This window comes from Poecilia mexicana, unplaced genomic scaffold, assembly GCF_051168715.1.
Source record: "Poecilia mexicana isolate PSO_F unplaced genomic scaffold, ASM5116871v1 scaffold_6, whole genome shotgun sequence".
Lineage (NCBI taxonomy): Eukaryota > Metazoa > Chordata > Actinopteri > Cyprinodontiformes > Poeciliidae > Poecilia > Poecilia mexicana.
The window spans coordinates 25,109,999-25,137,600 of NW_028263375.1; the positions used below are offsets into that span (position 1 = coordinate 25,109,999).

Consider the following 27,602-nt stretch of genomic DNA (forward strand, 5'->3'; position numbering starts at 1 on the left):
ACGGTCTCAGAGCTTTCATTAAAGAAAACATGTCAACTTTGTATTCACACATGAACACTTCATTTATATTAGCTTTAAATATACATCAGTGAACGCCCACATGTGTACGAGATGCATTACAACAGTCAGGAGCTTCAGCTCACGCGTGTCGCCTCGATTGTTTAAGTGCATGAAAACCATTAAGGGCTCAACATTAATTACCATTTGGTTCCTAAATGGAGGACAGCAGAGGTGGGATTTCAAGGATGTTTGAACACCGTCATAAATCCAACATATCTTCTCAAAGCGGCCCACGGGGAGGGTTCAGCCAATTAAACGATGTACAACAGGAAACCAGAGAGCACCTTAAGAGTCCTTGTAGTAGTTGTTGAAGTTGATGCGAAGCAGGAAATCCTCTAAATGGGGCTGATAGCCTCGGTTCACCAGTTTAGTCACCACTGGAGGGGTGGGGGAAAAAAGAAGAGAAATAAGTTTTAGTCCATGAATCTCACAGCTTAAGCCAGAAGCTTACATACACTAATCTGCATGAATATCATGTTGATATTTAGATATACCTTTTTTCCCCCTGAAATATTAATGTTTCATGAGGTAAAATAAAACAGAACTTACTATTTATTGATTACTAATTATTTCTAAGTTTGAGAATTGGATGCACAAGTTCATATTTAATACACATGAGGTCAGAATTCTCCACAGAGACTCAATTCGACTGAACTGGATTGATGTTCAATTCTTAGACCTATGAATTGAGGTTTAAGGATCCTCTATTGAATTCTCCAAACATTCTTAGAGGTTACACAAAATAACCTTACACTCTGCTTTCCTCTGAACAGTAACTCTGGTGTTCAAGCAATTTCCAGTTTGCACCAGACTGGATTAATACTGATCATTCACTCCAGTTTCATTTCATCCGAGTGCAGCGAATTGGGTCAGATGACTGGAACTTTAGCACAACTTGGTGTTCCAATGGTAAAATGATCTAAAAAGCGTAAATCTAAAACTACGAACACCTAATTTGTTTAAGGAAACCAACCGTATTAAGCTTCAATAAAATCTCAGCTATACACTAAACTGGTTACAAAACTGCTTAAAATCTATCAGGAAGATCAGAAACTGTTACTATAATTTGTAAAGGCATTAGGAGTAATTTATTTCTGGACGTAAAACCCTTTTTTCAATCTTTCCTGTCTTGCCTCGACTGTAACTACAGAGGCCAAATTACATTCAGCCAGAGGTGAAACAATATTCTCCGGTCTTACCTTTGAAAAGGAAGTGGGAGTAATACTTAAAAGTGTTGTACGACTGCTGCATAGCAATGAAGCTCGGGTGCACTGCCTCCCCCTGCTGGCTGTCCCAGGGTTGCGCGATGAGCTGAGCCCGAAATTTGAGGATCAGGCTGAAAATGCTGTGGATGATGTTCATGACCGGAGCTGCTTTCTCTGTCAGCAGACCCCTGGAGAGGGCGAGGGGAGAGAAAGGTCACAGAAAGACTAAAGTTAACTTTTTAATGACCTTCGAAGGCGAGACACAACCACGAAACACCTCGGTGTGATAGTAACAACCTCTCCTGAATTATTCATACGCAGATTAAATCATTCATCGGGTTCGCAAGTTAGCCTCGTCATTCAACTGGAATGTGAATGAGTGTGTTATGAGGAGAATAAAATGAGCTAATACAAGATAACCAAAAAGTAGGACTTAACTTAATCTGCCTAAAGAAAAAAAAATTCTATAATTACACATCCCAAGACAAACTATCACTTCTGGCCGTCTAGAACAAACTTCAAATGTCAAAAATAAAACCTAATTTCTGCAGAGACAACAATTACAACCAGCAGTGCTGGATTATACATTTGCAGTTCCAGTTGTCACCTGAAGATGGCTCTGTTGAGGTAGTCAGCATGTGTGCGGTGGATGCCGTCCAGGTCACCGGCGGTGGCCAGCTTGGCCGTGAACTCGGTCCAGGACACCTGCAGGATCTGGTTGGCGATGTAACCCTGTATGACTTTGACAAAATGCTGCATCTCGTGCCTGTAGAGCTGCAGCTGACGGAACTGCACCGAGCAGCCCGCGCCTTTCACCAGAGCTGCAAGGCATAATGCAGGTTTCACCAAGTCAAGTTTAACAACTTTTAGGAGCTTTTTAAGACCATTGTGAATTAAATTTAACACCAGTCTCACAGCTGTGACATTTCTAGGGTCTGTTCGTGGCTCTTGGCAGCAGCTTTTATACTTCTCACACACTGCTACAACCTAGCTAGCTAGCAAGGCAAGGGTACATTAGCAGCTCGGCCTCAACAGCCTCAAGTCAAACAATGCGATAAAAATGTGCAACTCAAACTTTTGCCTAACTGAAAAGTCAAGGGAGAAAAAAATAGCAACATAGAATATACTGCCACAACAAAATTTAAGGCGTGATTAATGTATTTAAGACATTTTAAGGTTTTAATTTTATATACATGAATTTAAGACATTTTAAGACACCCTGCATGAGTGTGAGAACAAGTGAACACTTCACCCTTTCCCAGCTGAAAAGGGTGAAGAAACATGATAGTCTTCGCCACGAGGATCATTAGGTTGGAAACCTCTTGGAACAATAAACGCAAATTCAAAAAGGAAAGTTATTAATGCTCTTTGACTTCACTCATTGGCTTATGCTTTAAGATACAGCTTGGTGCACACAAATCTGCTTTTAGTTGCTGTATTACAACTTGGCTAAATACAGCAAGTGTTTTCAATGTGGAGTGACCAAGATGCTGTTTTTATTGCTGAGAAAAGACAAAATATTTTCTTTCGTTTTCTTCAATCGAGTCCAGAATAATAAGCAAATTGGATGGCTTCAGTTTTATAAGGGAAGCATGCAAAAACCAATTGAGGTTTTGGATGTACAATCACAAATCACATTATTTGTTTAATTAAAATGGTTCATGATTAGTTTATAGTTCTGAATGTAGGGAAAAAAACTGCATTTTTGATGATTTTAGGTTTTAAGAATTATATTTTTGGGTCTGCAAGTGCTTTTCAGCATATTTATATGCTAGAAATACAGTTGAGAGTCTGTGGTTAGACTTGAAAATTGACGTTCACAGATGTTCTCTATCCAGTCTGATGGATGAATGCATCCTTTCCTTCCACTCGATAAATATAGCGGTACTTTCTGTCGCTTTGTCATAAAATCCTAGTAAAATACCCAAGAGTTTGTTGTTGGAATGGGACAAAATGTGAAAAGCTTCAAAAGTTGTACAAATTAATTAGTGTTAAATTGATTATTATTGTAGTTTTTACAATACAGATATGACATATGGTCATGTTTTTTAGCGCTGTGCAAATATTTTCAATATCATCCTTTTCCATCTTAAGACTGTTTCTCTCCTTTTAGTTTATCCATTTCTGAGATTTGTGCACAAAGTGTTGCAGATCAATATAATCAAACCCCAGGAAGAAAACAGATAAACAACATTCCTTGTTTATCTTTTATTCAAAGCAGAGGCTTTGACCTCTGCTTTGAATAAATAAATCACACAAAAAACTTGAACATTTCTTTCTATAAACACTGGAGATCCTGGTATAAAGCAGAATCTTATCCCTCCTTTCTGCGAGATGAAGTTTGAACTCGAGCTGCATCAGCAGCTGCCTTTCCCTCACCTGTCCTCTTGAGGTGAAACCAGACGTCCCTGAGGCTCCACACCATGTGTTTGAGCTGCAGTAGGAACGAAAACAAGCGGTTGTACTTGTTCATGCAGCTGTCGGTGATGATGATGTTCAACGGCCAGTCCACCTGGAGGAGATAGATCTATGTCAGACAGAAAAGCTAAGAGAGGTTGAGAGAGGGGAAGGAAATAACAAGGAGGTGAAATGAGAGTTGAGGAAGAAAAAAAACAGGTAAAGGCAGAGTGATGGATGACAGGAGAGAAAGGTGTGAATATGAAGCTGCTGATAAAGTAGGTGAGAAGATTGTGAAGGGGGTGAGAGAAACACAGCAACATAAAGAGGCAGAACATGTGAAGAAAGAGGTAAAGATAAGCAGGAGGAGGAACAAGACGGAGAGTCGGCAGCTTCGGGAAACATGAGAGAGGAGAGCTGGGGCCCATATGTGCACCATTAGTTTCTGAGCATGACATGAATCTAATTCCTCTATGATGCTCACCTATTTCGGTGAGAGATAAAGCTCGTTTTCTGCACTCTGAGCAGTTTGTCAAAACACGGCAGGCTGTCACATTCACGCCGGGACAAACACGCCCGTGTCAGGGTCGTCGTCGCCACGGTACCCGCTCTGTCAAGGCAGCTCACCTTGTAGCGCAGCTCCAAGCAGTTGAGGGAGTCCGGGGCGTGGGGGTGGAAGGTTTCGGGCAGGAAGCGCAGGGCGAAGGTGAAATTAGGAGCGAGGGGAGTGTCTCCGTGGAGGCTGTACTGCAGGGCCTTGCTGAGGATGGAGTTCAGGACCAGCGGGGTCAGCAGCTCGCCCGGAGTCTGGCCGCTGGCCATCTGGAAGGTCACAAAGCAAACATTTGACGACTTAAAAATGTTCCTAATCTTTAGATAAATATACTTTTAGAACAAGTTCTTGTCTTACAAACACACAACTGATTAAAGGCTCCGCTTCCTGTGTGGTTGAAGGTGTGCCAATCAGTAGAATTAGAGCTTTGGCTGAATAAACAACACCTTCTGTCTGATGGGCCCCAGGAGACAGATGTACATGAATGTTCCTGCAGAACAGCCCTGAGGTGTGAGCGACGGCTGCGCTTGTTATCTCACGACAGGAAGCTTAAAAGGCAGCAGTGGAATCAGACAGACAGGGTTCCTGCACCTTTTCCGTGGAGAAATGCTTCACTTTTCCCGATGGAAACAGGGTTTCTCAGGGGTTGTTGTAAAATTCAAAGTTCACTACGAGTTTCTGTTAGAGATTTCTACAGAGGTCAGGCTTTAAATGTGGAGAAACAAGAGACCGGGAGCAAAGGGAAAACAAAAACAGTGGGTGGCAAGCAGGAAAGATGGCAAGAAAGAAAAAAAAAGAAAAAGCGAGGAAGGAATCCATCCATTTAATTTTGTTATTATTTTTTGGACAAAAAAAAAGTGAAATTGAATTGCAGGAACCCTGGTTAGACAGACAGCACCGACGGCACAAACTACACAACATGTTATGACAGTGACAGATTTAACAAATCAGTAAAAAGCATATTTTCCTTATAAAAGTTACAGGCTGCTGCTCTAAATGCTGTTTTCTTCTCCGTAGTAATCTATGAAACTAGCCTAACAGCATTTAATTATAGGTAGTGGGAGAAAATTAAAACCCTTACCAAAAGTGCTCCCACTATGAGCATGTTGGACAAAAAGGGTCCTTAGATCTGTGAGTTCACATTTTTAAAATGCGGCAAATCTACGCTCCCAAATCACCTACAGAGAGGCTAACAGTACCAACAGCTCCTTCAAATCTGACCGTAGGAAAGTTGGAGAAAAAAAAACAAAAAAACATCTTGCAACACAGAAATAATTACAGGCAAAAGAGCGTCACCTTTTCAAAGATCAGATCGCTGAGAGACTGGGCGAACTCGCCATCCTCCATCAGCAGGAAGTGGCGCAGCGCCTCAAAGTGTCTTTCCACCCCCAGGTCCACAAAGAAGTAGTCCACTATAGCCTTATTCACCAAGGAGACACTGGGAACAGAGTTGGCACATCATGGAGAGAAGCATTTGCATTGCAGAATACGAATACAGTAAACTCGACCAAGCAGGAAGTAGGCTGACACCACAGTGAACTATATTAGTGTTTAAATATGCAGTTTATAGAAATATGTCCTCTTTCTCATCACTTTTAGAAATCTGCATTCATACAGCTGTGTTATTCTGGAGCGACAAGCATCTCTGTCATCCCAAAAGGGTCAATTATGCTCTTAACTGCAACGCTAACAGGTTTAAATTAAATAAGACTGGTTATCAGTTAAAACTGATGCCAACGTGACACCAGACTTTTCATGCACAATGATAAACCTATAATCTGAACCATTAATTTGCTTGCAGAAATAAGCCATTAATTCTTGCCTAACACAAAGAGAGCCTCTCTTCGTGAAGCGCTCTTCCAGAAGGGGAACTTACTGCGTGATGAGCGGGGCGGTGACAGAGTGCTTTATCAGCACCGGCAGGGAAACCATCTCACTGAGCTGGACAGCTGTGGTGTCTGTGGCTCTGCGGAGCGTCGGGTCCATGGGAAGGCCCCAGTGCCCCCGCGTTACCTGCTTCAGCAGCTGGGACTCGGGGGACGAAGCTGTGAAGGGTTGAGAAGACAGGCGTGCTGGTGAGGAAACGTCTTTCTCACAGCTGCAGGTTACATAAGTGAAACAAGATGTCTGGATTTTTTTTGTTTTTGTCTTTTATTGAGGCTGTAGTTAGGCGAGTTTCAGACTGATTACAGCAGTAATCACCCAGAAGCAAGTTGCTTCACCTGCTCAGTCGATTCCATCCCTGCATTTATGGAAACCCGGCCCTAATAATTATGTCTGCTGGCTTCGATCGGCGATGTGGAAGAGGAATTCGCTGGAGAAGATGCTGATTGATTTGCTTGCAGCATGAATAAACAACAAACCGGGAGTGAAAAAGCGAGGATGCGACTTAAACAAGCCACGATCCTCCCCCCCAAAGCTAAACATAAGCCTCGTTTTCAGAAATGACCATCATTTCAGCAAGTCAAATGTATGCTCCACACAAAGAGGATGTGTGACAATTGATCCCAGAAATTTAAAATCGATTGCACCCAGTTGTAAAAACAAAACCTTGTAGGCACAGTTTCATCACCTCATAAAAAGAAAGTGAGCGAAAAATCCTTTCAGCTGCACATCATCCAGACCCAGAGGGAATAGCTGTCCAAGCACGCAACGCCTCAACCAAGAGAAATATGAACTTTATTTTCAGCCGTGTTCTGCACTAACCCAGTAAGTTGTAGCAGTCCTCGTAGTGTTCCACCTGGTACTGAGCGGACAGGGCCAAGAGGTATTCCTGCTGGGACTTCTCTCCAGGGGATAACCACAACCCAGATGTCCAACACACCATCCTGTCATCGGTGGGACTGCCTGAAGGAGAAACTGAGAAGATATTTAGAGATCATTCTCCAAAGAACAAGCAAATAATGTTTCGCTGCAAAAAAAAAAAAAAAAGTGTTTTAATTTGGCCTTCAGAGGAAAAGGCAGAAACAGATTGAAATCTATGATTATACTTAGCTTTGTATGAAAGTAATCAACTGAAATGACATCCAAACAATTTGGATTTAAGAAACTCATTGCTGCTCACCTGAAATGTATTACTTTAAAATTGACTCTTACAGCAGATCAGACTTTAAAGTATTATTTCTTCTTCTCCATCTAGTTAGAGGTCTCATTTAATACACATGCAATCTTTTAAAATAGATGCAATCAAAAATAAATGTTTTCAGTGAAAAGATGCACAATGGTTATTTAATGATGGATCGATGCCCTCCATCTGTTTTTATCTGTTGAATTTATCTGAGAATGCTGAGACATGAACATTATGTGCTGGATCTAAAAGTGACAAATGAAAAACAAAGATATGATAGCTCTAATTTTCTACTTAATTATTTTCTTCTTGATTCATAGAAATAAAAACTCAACCAATGCCTACACAGAGTCCAATACTCCCTCCATGTTTTAGTACCTTTATCTTCCTCGTCCTTTGTCTTTTGATCTTCTTTTCCTTTCACCACACATCCAACCCCCAGAGCAGAGTCTGATGAGTGACCGTATGAGCTGCCTGGAAGTGCAGCGGGTGGTGGCTCTAACCCCTGCACCACGCAACCGATGCCCAGTGTTGAATCGGAGGAGTGACCGTAGGCGCTGCCTGGTAGCGGCAATGGAAGCGGATCGGATTTCGTGACGACGCATCCGACGCCCAAAGCAGAGTCTGATGAGTGACCGTATAAGCTGCCTGGAAGTGCAGCGGGTGGTGGCTCTAACCCCTGCACCACACAACCGATGCCCAGTGTTGAATCGGAGGAGTGACCGTAGGCGCTGCCTGGTAGCGGCGATGGAAGCGGATCGGATTTCGTGACGACGCATCCGACGCCCAAAGCAGAGTCTGATGAGTGACCGTATGAGCTGCCTGGAAGTGCAGCGGGTGGCGGCTCTGACCCCTGCACCACGCAACCGATGCCCAGTGTTGAATCGGAGGAGTGACCGTAGGCGCTGCCTGGTAGCGGCGATGGAAGCGGATCGGATTTCGTGACGACGCATCCGACGCCCAAGGCAGAGTCTGACGAATGTCCGTGGGCGCTGCCAGGTAACGCTGCTCGTTTGGACTCCTCTCCCTGGACCACACACCCAATGCCTAAAGCTGAGTCTGAGGAGTGACCGTAAGAGCTGCCAGGCAGAGGGGCTGATGGGAGTTCTTCTCCAGAGACCACACAACCCGGCTGGAGGACACAATCCGAGGAGTGCCCGTGTTTGCTCCAACGAGGTCTTCCTTCCACTACGTTAGACACAAACTCCCCCACTCTTATATTGGCGTCAGAGGAATGTCCGTGAACACTGGGTGCAGGCCGCAGCGCCACAACATCTGAAACATTTTCCCCGACCTTTATGTGAGCATCAGAGCTGTGGCCGTGAACGTTCGGCAACGGTAACGGCAACTCTATTTCGGAAACCTGTTCGCCAACCTTGATGTGGGCGTACGAGACGTGACCGTGGATGCTAGGGACAGGAAGAGGAGGGACACACTCAGGAACATATTCCCCGATTTTGATGTGAGCGTCAGAGGAGTGACCGTGAGCACCGGGGGACGGTGTGGGAACGCCGACTTCAGACACGTGTTCTCCCACCTTGATGTGTGAGTCGGAAGCATGGCCGTGAACGTTGGGGGATGGGAGGGGAGCAGTTACCTCAGAGACATTCTGTCCAACCTCTATATGAGCATCAGATGAATGGCCACGAGAGCTTCTGTCTGGAACCCTAATGTTGGCAATGGAGAGAGAACTCTGAGGGCCTGGGAGAGAAACGCCTCCACCAGGTGTATCTCCACTCTCTGAGTTTTTGTCTTTAGTATCTGCCTCACCTCCCTCAGTCTTAGTTTGATCTTTTTCCTGCTCATCACTTGCCTCTTGTTCTAGTACAGCCTCATTCTGACCCTGGTCTGTACCCGAGCTGGAAGCTTCAGAGTGCTGCATCAAGTCAGGCTGCACTGCAGGTCCCCACCGAGGCCTGGACTGAGATGATGATTGGCCGGCGATACCCTCGAGTGGGCTAAAGGGGGCACTAAAGTCATAGTCAACGAGTTGCAGAGCAGGACGGGCATCAGGTAGGTCAGAGCCAATCTCCTCCAAGGCGTTATCCACTTGCTGACTGTCAGGCTTCGGCGATTTAGTGAGAAGGTCACTGATGTCGGAGTCCTCCGAGATGGGAGGAGGGTCTGCTGCCGACGGATTAAGTGGCGGGGATGCAGCTTCTGATCTTCGAATGTCTGCTGACTGCTCCTCCTGAGTGGGAAATTCCTGTAAGCGAGCGTGCTAAGTGAGTTTCTAACAAAGCAGAGACTACGGAAAAATGATTTCCATAATGAGGGAATTATTACGTGAGTTTGTTGTGGCGTTAATGAAGGACCAGATGGCAATGCAGCCACGGGAGGGCTCTCCTGGCCAAAGGGGTATTTATCCAGCAATGCCTGAAAGGTGGGCACAAAAGCTTTGAATTAAAAATATAAAGGTGAAAACCTTGAGAAACTGTTGCATGTTTTTTTTTTACCTGCCTCCTTAGAAATCCATATTTTTCATTCTTCTGTGCATTTATTTGTCACCAACCTGAATTTTCTGCCTGTCGAGCATGAAGAACTGTTCCCTGGCTTCGTGGAGTCTCATTCGCTGCACTCTCCACATGGCCCGTCTCTCTCTGCGAGCCGCTTCCTCCGACAGACGGCTGTACTGAGCAATCAGCTCCTTTCTATAACGTGCGACAGAGGGACGTCCTTTCAGATGCAAAGTTTATCCACAGCAGCGACAGCTGGGTCAAGAAACTGTGTTTGGCATCATATTAGCCTAGAGTAAAAATACTGCTTCATGGCATGATGGGAAAATACTTAGAAAAAAAAAAAAAGAGTTGAGCAATGTGAAAGACTAGCGGAGATGGTGCCAACATGCATGAAAGGTGTCCCTAGTGGTGGTTTTTGATATGGGCACCTGCCCAGGGTGGCACAAGTAGTAAGTCTAGCAGCACTTAGTAGTTTACAGAATAAAAACATATACATTTATTATATTTTAAATTATATTTTTTTGTGAAGGTCAACTCAAGTTTGCAATATTTCGTCAGACAGAAATGGCTCTTTGATTTGGAGTCAGCAACATTTACAATCCACAGAAATAGAAATCTTTGCCTTTATAAAACCCAGATACTTTTCTTTATTATCCATATCCCAAATATATTCTGTGTTTAAAATCTTGAATTTTACAAATCCTTCCTGAAGGGAAGAGGAGTAGAAAGATGCAAACTGGCTGCTTAAAAAGGCTGCAGATGGCAGGTGCTTCCTTCCTTCAGCTTTGGCACGCTCTGATCTCCAACATGTCGTCGAGCTGAATGACAGCTCCGATAGCATTTGCTCACGCTGTGGCATTAGACAGTTATCCCGACTGTGCGGGATGCTGCATAAGTCTAGCCGCTCGCATATGCGGTACTTGCGAAGGTGACTTTTCAGCATGGTAAACATACAGTGTTTATGTTCGTGCCCAACATGGACGGATCGGTCAGCTGGAATAGGCAGAGCGGAAGCTGTCAAACCTGGCTCTCTGCTCCAGCTGCTCCTCCAGGGCTTGCAGTCTCTTTTCTCTGTCTCTCAGCTCTCTGGCAAAGCCAAAGTCGTCGTCCTCCTGCTTCTTCTTGGCTGCATTTTGCCACTGGTCGCAGAAACACAAACAAACGCAGGCAATGCATCGTTTCTTTAAGCTGGAAATGTTTATTTGTACGTTTCTGAGGCCAATTTTTAATCTCCTGCTCTTCCCTTTAGAGGGTTATCTTAAGATTTTTCTGACATTGTGCGGAGAAAATCCAAGCCAGAGTCTCACCTCAGCTGTCAGCATGCTGTCAGTTTGGAAAGTATTTGTGACAAGAGATGAGCCGAGTTTACTGATCCCTACACTGGCCCCAAAAGAACAACAACGTGAAAAATAAAATAAATCACTGTAGTTTCAGTGAACACTGCAAAGTAGTTTGTGCTTCTTTTTTTTTTTTTAAACAAAGAAAACATCTCTATTGCAAAACAAAGCCCGACAGTGTTCAAACCTTTGTAAGGACTTCCAATAGGTTTTAATAGTTAAATATTCCTCTTAGAAAGTATTATTCAAATTAACTTTAGCCTTTAAAATGAAAATAATGTGTATTGTGTTGTGATACAAACTGAACAGAATTATTTGGTGCTATACTTCAAAGAACTAAGAAAGTCATCCTACATGTGACACCATCACATTCCCCTTAATCTAACCTCCTTTACAAACCAGCTTCGTTATTTCTATAAAGGACCGTACTTGAGGGTGCTGAAAGTTGGGTTCTGAGTATGAACCGTGAAGAAAATCACCTCAGATAAAGGTCTGTACATCTTGCAAAACTTTCCTCTGGAGTTGCTAACCGAGGCAGAGATCTTTTTTAGGCTTAAACGGGACCACTGAGCGTGGGCGAACGGGGTCATGTCCCTCCATTTTAGCAGAGCCGTGCGTAGCTGGGAGAGAAGTGAAAAATAATGCATGGTATTTTACAGAGGGTCAGAGGAGTGTCAATCTTTCAGATGGTACCAAAGAGGGCAACTAGCGGGTTAGATTCTATGTGGTGTTTGAGAAATAAAGATGGGGTCTGAAAAAGGAAGAAAAAAAAAGTCTCTCCAGCATGTTTTAAGATGAGCAAATGTCGAGCTAATGAGGACAAGGGAAGCCGGCACCGTATTTATCACAGCAGGGACTTGAGTCTGGATAACTGATGGACTCGAAAGGAGGTATAATTAACCTATTTGTGTATTTAATTTGTTTCATCTTCATCCCGACCAACAGAGCAACTGTACTGAAGTGTGTAAAGAATATTAGCTCTCGAACCTCAGACGGATGCAAATTTAACACGTATTTTTTAGAGCCTTGCAAAAGTACTGATGTCGTGCTGAGGTGAATGGAAAAGCATAACTAGTTTTCAAATATTTTTTTTTTTACAAATATTTGGGTTCAGAGTCAACCACCTTTTACTGCAATTACAGCAGAGAGTCACTGGGAGCAATCTGCAACCAGCTTTGCACATCCAGATATTGAATGTTTGTCCAATGTTCCCAGTAAAACAGGAAAGAGCAGAAGGAGAATTTCTATGAACACTAATTAGCATGATCTTTGATTCATGGTCTCCTTATTCACCTGCTTAAGAAGATGGTCAAGTCTCGGCTTTGTTCCACTCATTAGGAATGTTCTGCAGTTTGTTTATTAATCTTCTATTTAAAAAAAATTCCTGAAAGCCTTCAAGCAAAAGCTGCAATTAGTATTATTCAGAATAAATTTCCCACAAGTAATATTACCTGACTTCTGAAGGCACTTTGGTGCACAAAAATTTAGGATGTAGAGTGATAAAATGTGAAGAAAGTTCAAGGTGTGAAAACATTTCAAGTCACTGCAAAGCTGCAAATAAAGATGGTTAGAAACAGACTGCTGTGTTTGGGTAGTTTCAAACAGAGGTATATTTTTGTTTTTGAGGTAATTTTCTGGCCAAACTAACAACATATCATGCTCAGAGAAGTGCAAATAACACCCTGTTTGACCTATTACTAGTTTGCAGATTCTCATTAAAAAAAAAAAACATATTTCATATTTCTTAGAATTTCTCTTGAACATTTGTTCAGATATAGAAACACAGTTTGAACTACTTTTTTTTTTTTTTAAAGAAACAAAAAACATGCATTTCCACTTGAACTACCTCCTGCTCCTGTTCCAGGTGCTGCTTCAGCTCCTCAAAGCGTTCCCTTTTCTTGGCCTCCTCAGCTAGACGCTGCGACACCTGGCGCCCTGCAGGAGGTGGGGGAGATAACAGTGGGGCTGTTTACCCCTCCCGGTCGAAAAGCAACTCAACATCCGCATCCCTCTAACTACGCGCCGCAGCACAAAACAACACCGCCATCTGCCTCGCACTCGAATAAGCCGAGACGTGCATAAAGCAACCGAGCAGGCATTCCCCAAGCCAATCATCCTCCTTTGCCAACAATCCTTTACATCTTGTGGAGGAAAAGGAAAAAAAAATGGATGCGAGGACTTCGGTGAACTCTGTGACTGATAGTTAAATTTCACACTCTTAGGGTAATGGAAGATGCGTCGTCACACGGCGGTGAGGTGTGATTAGTATAATTTCACCTTTAGCATATTTAATGTCACACGTTGAAGGTGCATTCAGCCGCTTTGTGAACAGGTAGAAGAAGCGGTGCCTTGAGTGTTTAAGCGTGACGCTAACCTCGGATGCTCTCCAGGGTTTTAGCCGCCGACTCCCTGACCTGATTGATCAGCTCCTGGCGCGCTCGCTCTGCTCGCCGGGCCTAACAATAGACAGGCAAGAAATCATCATTAACAAAGATTTATCCCCCTGCTCTGGAGCTCACCTCTCCTTCCCTCTCCCCCCCCATCTCAGCCTGTCACAGCTGCCAGCTGCAGGCCATACAAACTAGCTCGATGCCTTCAAAAGCAAAACACGAGCTGGAAAAATAAAGCTCAAACGCATCCTTACCTGCTCCTCCCTGCTGACGGTGCTGTGTTTGGCGATCCTCTCCATGCGGCCGCGATACACCGCGCATTCCCTCTCAATCTCCTCCACCTCCTGCAGGGAGAAGGTGACGGCGATGCGAGGCACCGGCAGCTCCGACCAGCAGATGTAGTGCTGGTGGAGGAACAGATTTGGTGAGAAGTTAATGCAACCAAAAGAAACAAGGAGACATGCTGCTTCCAGTGTTACATTTGGATGACTCATCATGTTGACATCGTGTTTTATAACCTCAGAGTTCATTTCATAAACAAAATATGTTGCACCAGCTGTCGGAAAGTACAACTCCTTTTGCGCCGCTAGATCCAAAATTAAACTAGCGAAGAATATGGGATGACATACGGGAGGGATTTGGACACAAGCAGCGAGAGAAGTTTGGAAATACAAAGTGTTTCCACCCCTTGAACCTTTCCACATTTTGTTGTTTGGTTTTATGCAACAGGCCAACACAAAGTTGAAACGTGAATCTGTGTTTTGCTGCTTTACTCTGCGATGCTTTTCTTCTGCAGGGGCAGGTTTATGGTTTACCAATGTGGAAAGGTTGAAGGCGTGTGAATACTTTCATATGGTATTGTTGGATTCCTTTGAACTAAAGGAATAATTTGACTCAATCAGATTTCCAAGCTGACGTCCCATCTTTCTACTTTAAGCATGGCTTTGCATGAGGTCACATTGATGCATTTCATATTAGCTTGCATTCATTTATGTCTAAATAAGAAAATGTCTAAGAAATTCAGAACATTACAGAAGTGTTAGCCTGTCAATGTATACATTTGACAAAAAAAAAAATCATGACATGAATATTTTTTTAATTCTTAAAACATTTTTTTAAATCAACAGATTCATCATACGACACTTCTGTCTGAGTTTCACTTCAAGAAACTAAAAATGTTTAATCATTTCTGATTTTTTCTCTCAGCAAATATAATACCAATATCAACTCTTCCTATATATGGAATCACTTTCTGCTTTGATTGAAACTTCCTGATCCATGTTAAAATATTGACTATGTGTTTCACTTTTTAAAGGGCCATTTGGAAGTAGAAAATAAAACAAAAACTCATAATTGTGACAGACGGATGAGTGCCTTAAGTAAGCAGAGCCAGTCTGAGCATTTATTAGCAAATGCAAACAACTGAATCCTTGTTGGAAGCAGGAAAATAAACACAATCAGTAATAATAACAGTTCATTTAAATGCTTAATGAATTCATTGCAAACAAGAAAAGGAAAGTCCTGTTTGCAGGAACAATTTATAAATACTAATTAAGCCATGATTATTTTTACACAGAATTCAAGTGCATTAAATTGATCCTCCTCCACATTTGCACGGATTGGCTATAAATGTGCAAAACAAACCTGTGGACAGCAGATTCGGAGGAGGTTTATGGTCTTCCCACAGACATAGACATCGTTGGCAATGTGTCTCAGGAAGACCGGCACACAGTCCTCCACATCCTTCGAGATCAGAGTGTAGCCTTGAACCCAGAAGTGTTTGTCTGCAGAAAATCAAACATACCAATTGATGTCTGCATGTGCTAAAAAAGAAAAAAAAAAACAACAATAACAACAAAGCTTTCCCTTGTTGAATGAAATACCTAAAACTACCAGTGGTGGACCTTAAACTTTCTGCTTTTTACTGTGACTCATAGGGCGCGACAAAACTGGCCGCTTGGATTAGCACCTGTAATAGTTAGCACTTAGCTCAGCGATCCAAAGCAAAAAGCAGAAGAGAACAGAAATGCACGAGCTTCCCGAGCGCTTAACACGAAGCCTGCAGCTTGCCAAGAAAGCTTTGCTGCTGCTGCTGCTGATCGCTTCCCGGGCCGGCAGAGTTTCGAAGAGAACAATGACATCTGCGTGTCCTTCAAGCGGCGGGAGCGAGAACTGTGGAGGTTCGCGGCTGGAATTGATGAGGTGTAGCCGATGAGCAAATGAAACGGTTAGCCAGACAAAGCCAGCATGATGGTGTGACCTTGAATGGGATGTTGCGTTACATGCGATGTTTGGACAGGCTGTAATCACTCATACTTCACTGTATTTATTAGCCGGTGTCAACATTAAAAAGAAACAGCTTGTATGTTTGTGGCTTGGAGTTTGCAGTTTATGAATATTAATGCCTGGTTTTCATTGACAGGTAAACATGCTGACGTCTCTTCGGGCTATAAGTGATCAGGTAAACACTTAGGCCTGAATGGAGGAGAATTATTTTAAATAAACGTCTGTGAAAAAAGATTAAAAATTAAACAGATGTTTTTTGCAAGAGCATAATCTTGCATTGAACAAAGTACAGTGGTTTCTTGGTTTGGAGATGTATTTTTCTTTTCTTTAAACCTCTCTTTCCATTGTTCTGACTGGAGGTTTAGGTAAGTTTAAGACACGACTGACCGGGTTAATCGTGTACAATCGACTACTGATGTAATTGTTAACTAATTTAGTAATTGATTAATCATTAATTGAAGCATAGAGACTCAAAAATGTCATTTGGTGAAACAAATAGCATATTCAGAGCAATAATTGGGTCAAAACACCTGCACAGACGTAAACATATTTTAGCCAAGCATTTTTACCTTTGACTGGTTCAGATTTACGAAAGGAATGGTTCTGTATCTTAGGCAATAAAATGTTTATTTTCTTAATTTAATAAGCTATTGAATTATTTGCATCTTTTAATGTATTTCTAATATTGTATAACATAAGCTTAGGTGGTGGAATAAAAAAAATCTGTAGAATGTGAAATTTTGTTTTAGCCGATTAATTAATTGTCCAAATAATCAATAGATAACCGATCACTAAAATAATCATTAGTTGCTGCCCTAGAAAGAAGCTATATGTCATGACCATAGAGGAGAGTCTGAATGAAGAAAAGTCACTTTTGAGCAAGTGAAGCTCCAACCTTCCTAACCGTCTGCTGCTCCTTCCTACCATCATTCACAGCCAAGACATCAACATCCTTTAGTGTCTCTGCTTGCGGCAAAAACAGAACTTCAAAGCACGGTAAGGAATCCGCTATATACACCTTTTAATGCAGCAGCAGACAGGGCTCCTTCATATTTTCCATGTCAGCATACTTGTACTATTTCAGACTCTACTTTCCAGTCTCCTCAGTTCACTTCAGACATGTTTTCAAAGTCCAATTCTCCTGTTTTAATGATTGTCAGATTTCTATACGGTGTTTAAATAAGGAATCTGCAAAAATCACTGACAGACTGACGGAGTGATGGGTTGCTGGACAAACAGATGGGTGGATACTGAACAGATGGACGGATGGACAGGCGGATATTAAATAGATGGATGGATATTGGACAAACAAATGAATGGACAGAAGAATATTGGACAGATGGATTGTTGGATTCAACATTTAGTTAATTGGACAGAGAATAAAGTCTGAAAATATTAATAGTTTCTCATTCTCCGTTTTTGGTTTCCAGACTTAAATCAGACCCAGAAAGGACTGCAACTAATTTCCAAATTTCTCCAGGCTCCATAGAAATACCAGGGGATTTTTTTCTAATTCTAAAGTAGCATTCTGACTTCAGAGGGTGAAAAATGTCAGAATTTTTTTGTGACGAGTAATGAGGATCAAGACACATTGGTCTTACTTTACGTTCTCTTGTCTTTCCTATTTTGAAAAATAGTCATACATTGCTACATGGACTCCTAATTAGATGCTGCCAATCACTACAAACAACTTTAAAAAAAGGTTTTATTATATTCATTATTAGAAGTGCCTCTATTGAAGAGTCTTTGCTTGTGTGAAAAACAATTATCTGAACTTTGAATTTTTACTCTGCTGAATAAAATGTACTCAAAGATTGGACTTTCTTAATTGTTCAGTGTCGGATTTTGCAAAAGCAATAAGTTTTTATTTTGATTCATTTAGAACAACAAGAACCCCTTTTCCTGATATTTAAATACTTCACAGTTCAGACTATTAAACAACAGCTGACTGGCTCAAATTAGGCTTTTCAAGAGGAACAAATTACCACCATTTTCCTTAATTACAGAAAATCTCAGCTCCATTTCAGAATTCAGTCTCAGTGACTGAAATGTAAAAGACAAAGATGGAGGACCTGGCATTGAAAAACAGCTTGAGTTGAGTTAGAGAATGGAGACGCACAAAGCTAAGAGTGGAAGTTTCTGCAGAGCACAGATGGGTTTGTTCTTCTCTTCATGTCTTCACTCTGCCCCTTTTCTCCTCATGGAACCCGTTAATTAGACCAAATGAAAATACATCACCAAAAGTCCAGCTTTCAAGAGTAAATCTGAGACAAATCCACTTATGAAGCGTTTTGTTTTTTGGTTTTTTTTCTGTCTCTCCAATCAGCATGGTGTGCTAAATAAAAAGGATAAAGCAATAATATTTATTAGTGTTTGCTCTTGCCATTTTCTGAGCAGAGACGATTCCGGTCCCCACCGCAGCTGAGACTGATTCTGTTTCCTGCTTATTATTTTCCAATAACTTCATGGCATCCTTTATAGACACAAGGACAAATCCAACTAGGCAATAAAGGATCAAATTGAATCTCTGTTTTTCTGCTACTATAGACAGTCTGCCTTTCCACTGTGTGTGTGTGTGTGTGTGTGTGTGTGTGTGCGTGTGTGTGTGTGTGTGTGTGTGTGCGTGCGCGCTTCTGTTTTCATACGTGTGAGATATCTCACCCCTGAAACTGAGGTAATCCTCGTTGACCTGGATCATGAATTCTCCACAAACGTCTCGGAACACGCCGCTGTACACCCAGTCGGATACGAACCTGAACGGAGCAGAGCCGAGAACGCCGTTAGCTCAAACGACTCCTGCGCGTCTGTGGATTTGAGCGCGTCTCAGCCACAAACCGTGTGTAAGGTTCGCAGCAGCTCTTCAACAGGGACAGCAGGATGGGATAGTTCTCGTTGCTGCAGTTACTCTGGGCTTCGTTGTAGAGGTAGGACAGCAGCTTAACACCCTGAGGAGAGCCACATGAAGCGAGCTGACATCTCATCTGGAAGGTTAAACACCGCCCTGATGGATGACAAATTGCAGTGTGTACATAAAAGAGCCCTCACCACAGGGAAGGTGGCCTGGCCTGAGCCCGACGGTCCGTCCACACAGCACAGCTCCGACAGGTACCTTTGGACAAAAAGAGAGAGAGAAAGAGAGAGCTAGAGAGAGAGGAAAAGGAGTTTGTGATGTGATGATGTCCGTGGTGAGCTGCTTTCTGCCAGAACTGTCTGCCAGCGTGAGGGTGAGGTTAAAAGGAGTTAAAAAAAAAAGAAACAAACAAAAAAACAAAAAAAAAAAGAAACCTTCAGAAGAAAACAGAACATCAAAAAAGGAGGTGTGGTCTGACCTGAGCTGGCGGCCCACTTTGCGGAAAAGGAAGCCGATGGTCAACAGGCTGAGAGTGGGGGGAGTGGTGAGGACGCACGCTCTGTAGTAATGCAGGTACTTCCTCAGACCACCGGTGAACGCCTTGGGCGAGAAAAATTATTAGTCACATGCAGCGGATTCTTCCACAAGTAATTATACCCACAGATGTCATTCTTCACATAACAGGAAATGTTGAAGTATTGTATTGGGATTTTAAGTAAAAAGTAGATTATGTCTGCAAAGTGGAGAAATAATCCTTTTTTTATTTTCTTTTTTAGGGCTGTTAATCAATTGATAAAAATTAACTAATTAGCCGCAATTAATCACTTTTCAAGGAAACCTATATTCACGAATTATTGTTTTGCTCTTACAGACCATTTCTGCTTTGTTTTGGAACCAGATATAGAAGATAAAGCGAAATTGATCATTCAATATTGTCTTTTTATCCATAAGCTGAGCAAGTGGAAGTGAGGTACAGCAACACAGAGGGACGTTTTCAAATCAGCCATTGTGTAAATTTATTTTATTAAGCTTAATTTAAAAAAAACAAACAAACAAAAAAAACAAAAAACACAAATAGTTAACATGGTAATGGAAAAAGCCCTAGATTTTTTTTTTAACAAATAAAAATGTAACAAACGTGGCAAGAATTGGTATTTAGCGTTTTAAGTCAAGACTCTGTGGAACTCCCTCTTGCTTTTATAGCAACTAACAAGTTTTCTTCCAGGTTTGTCTCCTTTCATCTTCCCATCAACTCTGAAGAGAAACTTTCTAGAGAAAACCATCCACACAGCATGATGCTGCCAGCACCATGTTTCATGGTGTTGATGGTGAGCTCAGCTAGATGTGCGTATCAGATTTCCGGTCCACATAGTGTTTTGCATGTCGGACAACTCGTTAAAATGTAATTCTAATTTGACCAGAGGACATTTTGTTTGCCAAATCCCCAATGTGATAAACTGCAAGCAGAACTTATTTCACCTCTTTCAATGATGGCTTTCTTATTGTAATGTGAAAATATTTACCACTCTTGCCTGCTAACGCAAAGCAGACGAAATGATAAATCAACCTCGACTAATGATAAACGATAACACTCAAACTTTTGTGTATTGTTGTGATTTTAATAAATTCTGTTGCTCCCCTGCTTTTCTCCTTTGCATTTTTAAAGAGTTTTCTATTGTCATTAATAGACTGTGTCTATTTATGCTTGCTTGTCCTAAATTGTCCCTTAAGGGACGATTAAAACTTTCCAAATTGATGAGCACAACGGGGTGTAACACTGACATTAGCGCAAAATACGAGAGGGGGGAAACATGTGGCCCCAGAGGCATTAATTAATGGTGATTATACAAACATACCTGGAAGACTAGGCCCTTCTTGTCAGCACTCTGGAGAGAAAAGCGACTCAGCCTCAGGTAGTGGGTGCCATACTGGGCCAACTCCCCCAGAAGACGAGACACGCTCTCCGGAGAAGCTCCCGACACGCACACGCCGGGCCTGACGTCGAACTGAACGCTCTGGTGTAGAAAGCACATATTTAGAAAAGGCCTTTAAAAAGAGCAGGGTAGTCTAATAAAAATCAGCCATACTTGTAGCACACAGAAAATTAAACTCAGGGGTGTAGGAGGAGTCACCTCCTGCATGACTTCTTGAGGAACAATCGGTGGAGTTCTTTTATTAGATTATATAAGGAGAAGTTTTATGAGAACTAGAAATTGCGTCTCTAAGCAGCGGTCTTCTGGGAAAACAAAAATCAACACGGACAGTATTTTTGCAATCACAAAGGCCACTGCTGTTATAAAAGTACAAGTGGTCACCAAAGCAAAAAATAAATAAGAAAGCTTCAAGATCACACATTAACTCCAGATATTAAAGTAAGGTCTAATATTACTGTTGGCCACACCGTGCCAGGCTTTTGTTAGTTTTCTGAACCTTCTTGAGTCGCATTTCATTTCTTGAAATTTTGTCTTTAAAAAGCCCAACTTTAATGTGAACTTTTCAAACATTCAACTTTAAGAGTTAGCCTCCCAGGTCTACAATAGCTTTGAACTTGAACAGGGATGCACAAAAGGAAAAATATTTAATTATATTGACTATGATGAAGCCATTTTATTGCTACTTTTCTTTGGTAATGTTAAAATCACTTATTAAAAAAAAAGTTACTCTCTACTAGCGAATCCCAACCCAATAGATGGACATTAATCCATTTTTAGTCAGTTGCAGGCTTTTGTTATGGAAAAAATACACAAAACATGAAATAAATAAAAACTAAACAAACTCAATGTGCTCACATATAATAGACTGCTGCAGTGCCCTATGATTTTAGTTGTGTTGAGCCATTTAAAGTGTTATTTGATTTTTTTACTGCCAACAGCTGCTAGTTTGAATATTTTGTCAATAAACCTAATTTACAGTGCGGAATGAATCATTTATGGTGCAGCAGAATGTATTAAAATAAAAAGAAATGTTACAGATTATGTAAAATATGACAGAACATTGATACAAATACAATAATCAAAATGTGTGAGTTTAGCAGAAGAAATATAACCTGTTGCTGTTTCCAAATAAAGTAAATTCATGTTATGCATCTATGCGTAAATACAGTAATTCTGTAAAAATTGTATTTTTATGATAATTTTTCTTGACGTCTCTTACTGCTTTAAAAGTTTGCGAAGTACATTGGTGAAAAAAGCAGTATCTAATAAAATGATTTAAAAACCTTGGGAGCTAATGGTAAAAACAGCTTTACGTTCTGATTCTTGTGAAGCGCTTTAAGCCTTTCCACATCACAGTATGTCAGTGTCAAGCATCTCCTGCAGTAACAGGATAAGGCCAGGGCCAGGGGAAATCAGGAGAATCGTGATGTAATTTATGTTGTAAGAAAAGACTACAACCTTCCTAAAACAGAAAAAAAAAAAAAAAAACTTAATGGGACACAATAAAGCAACTGCTGCTCTCTCCTGTGGTTTAGGTTTTAACATGAGGAACACTGCAATTTACTTCTTCATCATTTAATCAAGTTAATGGCTTGATACGATTTGGCTCAGTTCTCCGGAAGGTTTAGGGTAATGGGCTTTTTTTTTTTTAAAGGAACTGTATTTGTTTATATCTCATAGACTAATTGCACATTGATTCTTTTTTTGTGTATGTGTGTGAGCTGTGCACTGGCAGCGCGTGAAAAAGGAAATGATTGCATTTAAGTGCATCTCCGAGAGACGAACAAATGATGATGAATTGCACCTGGTTGAGAGGGAAGGTAGTGGACGCCACTCCTATCAGAACGTTCAGGAGGTCGGACACTAATTGCGTCTGGGAGTCCAGGGGCAGCATGAGGATGGGAGAGGAGTCGCTGGAGCTCACGACCCTCATCTCTCCCTCCCAGAGCCGGTAGAGCTGGTCAAACGTCTCTCTGCCTCCCTCTGTCAGATAGAAGGACTCCCTTTTTCCTGGTGGACTAGTCGGACAAACATTACAAATTAGTTTTTTAAAAATTAAGTGTTTTGTTCCTAACTAACATACACCTTTTTTTTTTTTTTTACAAAAACAAAACAGTTTACAGTGGATTAAAACCCACATTTTCTTTTCTGAGAAAATAAGAATATAACATTAGACAAGTCCTGTCACAATAAACTTTGCCCAGAAATTATTGCCATAAATTTTTATATTGTCTTTTTGAAGTCGTTGTAAACAAATTTGCCTTTCAAACTATATTAATTATAGGGGTGCACCGATTTATCAGTCAGCCAATTTATCCACAGTTATTGTGGACAGCCCCATTGGTTGTGGATTTTTTTTTTTCCCTCCAAGCTGGGAAACCTGCATCGGATGATTAGGCTTTAGGTGCAGATGCATTTTTGTTGTAGTTGCAACTGTTTAACAACGAATGCGACATGCAGGTGATGTGGTTCACCACGGTCATTAGGTTTGAATCCAAATTGCTCCCAGACTGCAGCTGTCACTTTTGGCTATTAAACCACTGTTCTCTGGCCCGCTGATCCTCACAAGACTTTCATGCTACGCTCTATGGTAGGAAAACACAAACCTGCCAAGTAACCGATGTGAGAGTTCACTTCTCCTTGAGTCCAACACACAGGGAACGACAAACGACAGGCCAAAGCTACCACCACCCATGGTTGTCATAGTGACGACAGTGATAAAAGCTGAACATTTTTCCACTTTCTTGCGTGGCGCCGCTAGTCGACGCTTGTATTGTCTACGTATACGAACTCAATAATTCACATGCACGAATTGTGCTGGTCGCTCGGCTGCAGGAGGCCATGCGATTGTCACCTTTGTTGCGATGGTCGGTAAAGCAACTGGGCTTCCTGAACCCCTAAGGGCCACAGCACTTATGATGTACAGTACATCTACTTAAGTAGGTTCACATTTTCATATTAAAAATCTGAAAAAATATATTGTTTTTGTAACATATTCTAATATTTAAACAAACTCAATTTTGACTTTTTGTACTAGCTGTAAACCATATCCATCAAACTTGACAGAAATGAATGTGTGAAGGAAGGAAAAAAAAAAAAAAGAAATGAGAGAAATCCATCACTCACTGCCCTAATTACTGAAATATCTTACCTTTTCAAGTTAGAATCTAAATTACTGAGATGTACTCGTATAATTAGTAAACGGATCATTTACCAGCCAACAGACTCCCAGCAGCGGCGCCTTCTAGGCTCAAACGTGCGGACAGCCTCCCAGATGTCAACATCTGGAACGGGGCTCGCCTCTGACTGAGAGTCTGGGGTCAGGTTGGAGGCTGACTGGAAGCCCTCGTCCTCAGACTGATCCAAGTAGTGAGGAACCTGCGCGGGGCACACAACAGATAGTCGGTATAAAAACAGTAAAAAATGGAGATGCACCAACACTATTTTCACTTCCGATACAGATATCTGAGGTTTAGCATCAGTAGATAATGATGCAATACAGAAAAACAGTACTGAGCTGACTAATTAGATTTATTTATTTAAACAGAGACATATGTACAGAATTACTAATTTATTTGACAACTCTGCAGCAGTACCACACATTAAAATCCGCCAATAGTTTCACAAGCTTCGTCAAAATGGTAAAACCAACCAACCAATTTGTTCAGTTGGTGTAATCAGGAGTATAACTGCAAATGTATAGAAACTGCAACTAAACTTTTTACAAATGGTTCAAAAAACTCAATTAGGAATTCTAAAATATAATGTAAAATAAAAATTTATGTCGCTCAGAGCACAAATCATAAAATTAGACTGAATAGATCTGCCCTTATGGATTGGGCTCATTGTCACAGATACCTGAACTAAAACTGTTTTTCTATATAATATAATTCAGACATTAATATTGGGTCAGTGCATCGCTCGTTAAAAGTGTGCAAATTTGAACCTGGTGACATTATAAAACAGGTGTAAAGCTAGTGCGTTACATGTGGGTCACCTACCCTGATAGCCAGTCCAGTAACATTGATATTAGTGGGAACAGGTGGGAGGTCCAGTCTGATGTCCATATCTGACGTTCGAGTGTGCTGAAGCGCCCCAAACAACGACAGCCGCGTCTCCTTCTCAAATCTCTCTTCTGCTTCCACTTTCGTCCTCAAAGCCAACAACCCTGTCCTTGGCAGGGAGTCCATCAGCCTCTGAGTTCCATACACAGTCTCCAGCGTCCCCCACTCCTCCGCACACACCAGACCCCACGCCCTGGCCTCCAGCCTCTGCAGCTCCTCGCTCTGATAGCTCCAGGGTTGCGGCCTCCGCAGCACGGCCCTCTCTCGTCTCATGTAGTCCCTGCTGAACGAGGTGGGAGGCGGCGGCGTGGAGCCGGCGAGGCACACTAGGAGCTCCAGGACAGAGTCCACTTCTCTCAGACCGGAGGACGCTCCTTCACGCAGCCTCCCCAGCCGATCCTCCAGGGCTTCCGCTTCTTCCCGGCAGCCGGCCACTCGCAAGTCAAAGCACATCATCAGGACTTTGTTCCTGGGTGGGGTTCTGGCCGCGGCACTGGGCCTCGAGGCAGACCCTTTGGTGCCATCTTGAAAAAGCTTAGACAGCAAGGCACCGTAGGCCCGCTTTTTAAGGGCTCGGTGGAAGCCCTCTTTGGAAACTCCTCCGAGGGCTCGACGCTTCCAAGAGACCCCAGAGAGGCTGCAGTCACACAGAGCGTTCAGGAGCTCTGTGATGCTGCTGCTGCTGCTGGAGTTGGCCTTTGTGGGATTGTTTGAGCTCGAATACATGATGGCACAGCTGTCTCAGACGCTTGGAGGGGTGGGGGGGAAACAAAACATATTTGTTATTCTGTGAAAAAAAAAAAATCTGAAGTGCAAAGCACAATAGATTACTATATTTGCCAAAACATGTTCAGAGAAACTTCCACAAGTCATTTGTATTTTAGACTAACGGTATGCTAATTTTAAGAAGCATAATTGAACTGTGATTTGCACAAAATGCAACAGGCCCAAATATTTTCAACATAAAGTTGCCGTATGTACAAGTTCTACATCAGGTAACGTCAACCACTGAAAATTTACAGACTTGTCACATGTCACAATAGTCTGGCTTGTAATGATGTATCTGAGCAATTGTTTAAGAGTGACATGAAGTGTCTTTCACAGCCATCAACATGTATCTGTCTGAATATGTGACTACCCTTATCAGAACTAGTAGAGCTTATTTGAGGTGACATTAAGTCTTAAGTACCCCAACCACTTTGTACAATGTACCAATATCATTGGCAAGTGAAACAGACCCACAGCATAATGCTGCCACCCTATGCTCAACACTGCTCTTAGATTGTAAAGCCTCATCTTAACTCCTTCAAGACACTCTTCTTTGTGTGGCCAAGCAGCTCTGACCATAACACTTTCCGCTCTGGTCCATGCGAGTACCTGTATATTTTTGGTCCAATTTTTAGTCAGGCCAAGTTTATTTGTATAGCACATTTCAGCGACAAGGCAGTTTAAAGTGCTTTAAATCATAATAAACATCAATTATTTAACAAGCAGGTGCCACTTCTGCCTTGGTCATAAAATTTTAGGAACTAAGCTTAAAAATGCATCTGTAGCAGAAAACAAATCGATTTATGCCGGAAGTTTCCTGACGCATAGTCATTCTACCAAGTGAATTATCATATTTACATGATAGTCATATTCACAATTAGTAGATGTAAACATCTGAGAAACACTGTTTAATGCAGTGTTTTATTTACCCTAGTGTTAAATGCACACTGCCCTCCATGTATAAGATGTTTATTCCTGGCTCAGCACACCTGAACTCAATTGCTGGCTGATTAACAGGCTTTTGCTGAACTGCCATCATCTGAATCATGAGTTAAAGCATAGCAACATCTCAAACATGCATACATTCTGCTGTGATGGTCAAAATGGAAAAACACGAGTATAATGTATTGTTATTACCACGTTCAAACACAAGACAACCCAAAAATAGTCTTGTTCCTGAAGAATACTGTAAATACATGGAAAGCTTCGTGGTAACGCAGGCTGCAGTTAGCCGCTGCTAGCTACATGTTAGCAATGTCAACCGTTGCTTCCTTGCAACAAACTGCATATTTATTAAACCCCAGTTTCCTACCAAGATAAAATGACGCGTCTGGTTGTTGTTAGTCCTCCTCATATGGTCCGTTTACATCATATTCCTGAGAATTTCAACCTCCCATCCAAGCAAAGTAACTGTTTCTCCATCCTTGCTAATGTTTATTAGCAATAGGTTGGTGCGTTATTTTCCTTTCCCAGTGTGGTTTATGCGGTAAATATGCAAAACTCAAAAAGGCAATTAATCCAGTTTAAAGTGTCTACATTAGCCGTTCTCCCCGGTTTTTACCCAGCAAAAATCAGTTCATATTTGGCAGTTACACTAAGTAGCGAAATTTCAAGCTCTTTCTCATTCATATTCCACCACCAAACGCGGGCTACAAGAAATTCTGTGGAACCCACCCCCTTCAACGTGATTGGATGATTTTGGCTGAATTCCTCACTATGCTCGACTGTTCGTCACGATGATTAGCCAGACCTGACTGTCAATCACTATGGTGCATTCAGGTAATGCTCGGTAAAAGGCAATAAGCATCTCGATACCGCTGTCACATTTTTTTATTTCATAAAAGTTTGATAAATTATGATACCAGAGTTTTGGAAATAACTACAAAATTACTAGTTTAATTATTTAAAATGGACATAGATGGACGGATGATGGATGGACATAGAGTGGGATTAAAGTAAACCAATAGATTTCAGAGTTTCAAATCGGAATACAAATCTATAATATATATAGGTAATCACCTTTTGATACAACTTTAGCATTTATTAAAACAAACAACCAAAAGAAAAACAAACTTAAAATCCTTGTGCAATGTTTATTGTCAATTATTGCTCTGAGTAGCTATTAGCCCAGATTTCTCCAACGGGAAGGAAAGTCACATTTCTTACTTCAGTTTTCACAGTACAGTGCTTTGGGGTGTTATTCTTAAACAGGGTCAAGGAAGACAGATTTT

At 41.7% G+C, this 27,602-nt stretch overlaps 1 protein-coding gene across 3 annotated transcripts; it reads right to left on the minus strand.

Moving 5' to 3' along the window:
- Positions 1-13: 13 nt before the first annotated feature.
- tubgcp6 (tubulin gamma complex component 6) lies at positions 14-27,045 on the minus strand. 3 transcript variants are annotated; one of them, XM_088006477.1, is made up of 25 exons: positions 26,684-27,045; positions 24,541-25,351; positions 23,754-23,917; positions 22,344-22,557; positions 20,462-20,620; positions 19,084-19,205; positions 18,800-18,863; positions 18,590-18,699; positions 18,416-18,507; positions 15,113-15,252; positions 13,723-13,872; positions 13,453-13,534; positions 12,925-13,013; positions 10,765-10,880; positions 9,795-9,933; positions 9,569-9,658; positions 7,661-9,473; positions 6,922-7,074; positions 6,092-6,260; positions 5,512-5,653; positions 4,290-4,484; positions 3,645-3,777; positions 1,873-2,086; positions 1,260-1,453; positions 14-437 (listed from the first exon to the last, which is right to left on the minus strand). In XM_088006477.1, exons 2-25 carry the CDS (start codon positions 25,327-25,329, stop codon positions 346-348), a joined length of 5,625 nt encoding a protein of 1,874 aa, XP_087862603.1. In that variant the 5' UTR covers positions 25,330-25,351; positions 26,684-27,045; the 3' UTR covers positions 14-345. The 3 variants fall into 3 exon arrangements, with proteins under 3 accessions (XP_087862603.1, XP_014842930.2, XP_014842929.2); XM_014987444.2 differs by having other exon boundaries at positions 6,922-7,062; positions 7,661-9,488; XM_014987443.2 differs by having other exon boundaries at positions 7,661-9,488; positions 26,684-27,044.
- Positions 27,046-27,602: the final 557 nt, after the last annotated feature.

Coding starts and splice junctions, on each gene's coding strand:
- tubgcp6 (XM_014987443.2), bottom strand. CDS start 25,329: ATGTATTCGAGCTCAAACAATCCCACAAAGGCCAACTCCAGCAGCAGC. Junction 9,489..9,568: donor TAACGCCACAACAAACTCAC/GTAATAATTCCC, acceptor GCTCGCTTACAG/GAATTTCCCACTCAGGAGGA. Junction 5,654..6,091: donor ACCGCCCCGCTCATCACGCA/GTAAGTTCCCCT, acceptor CTCTGTTCCCAG/TGTCTCCTTGGTGAATAAGG.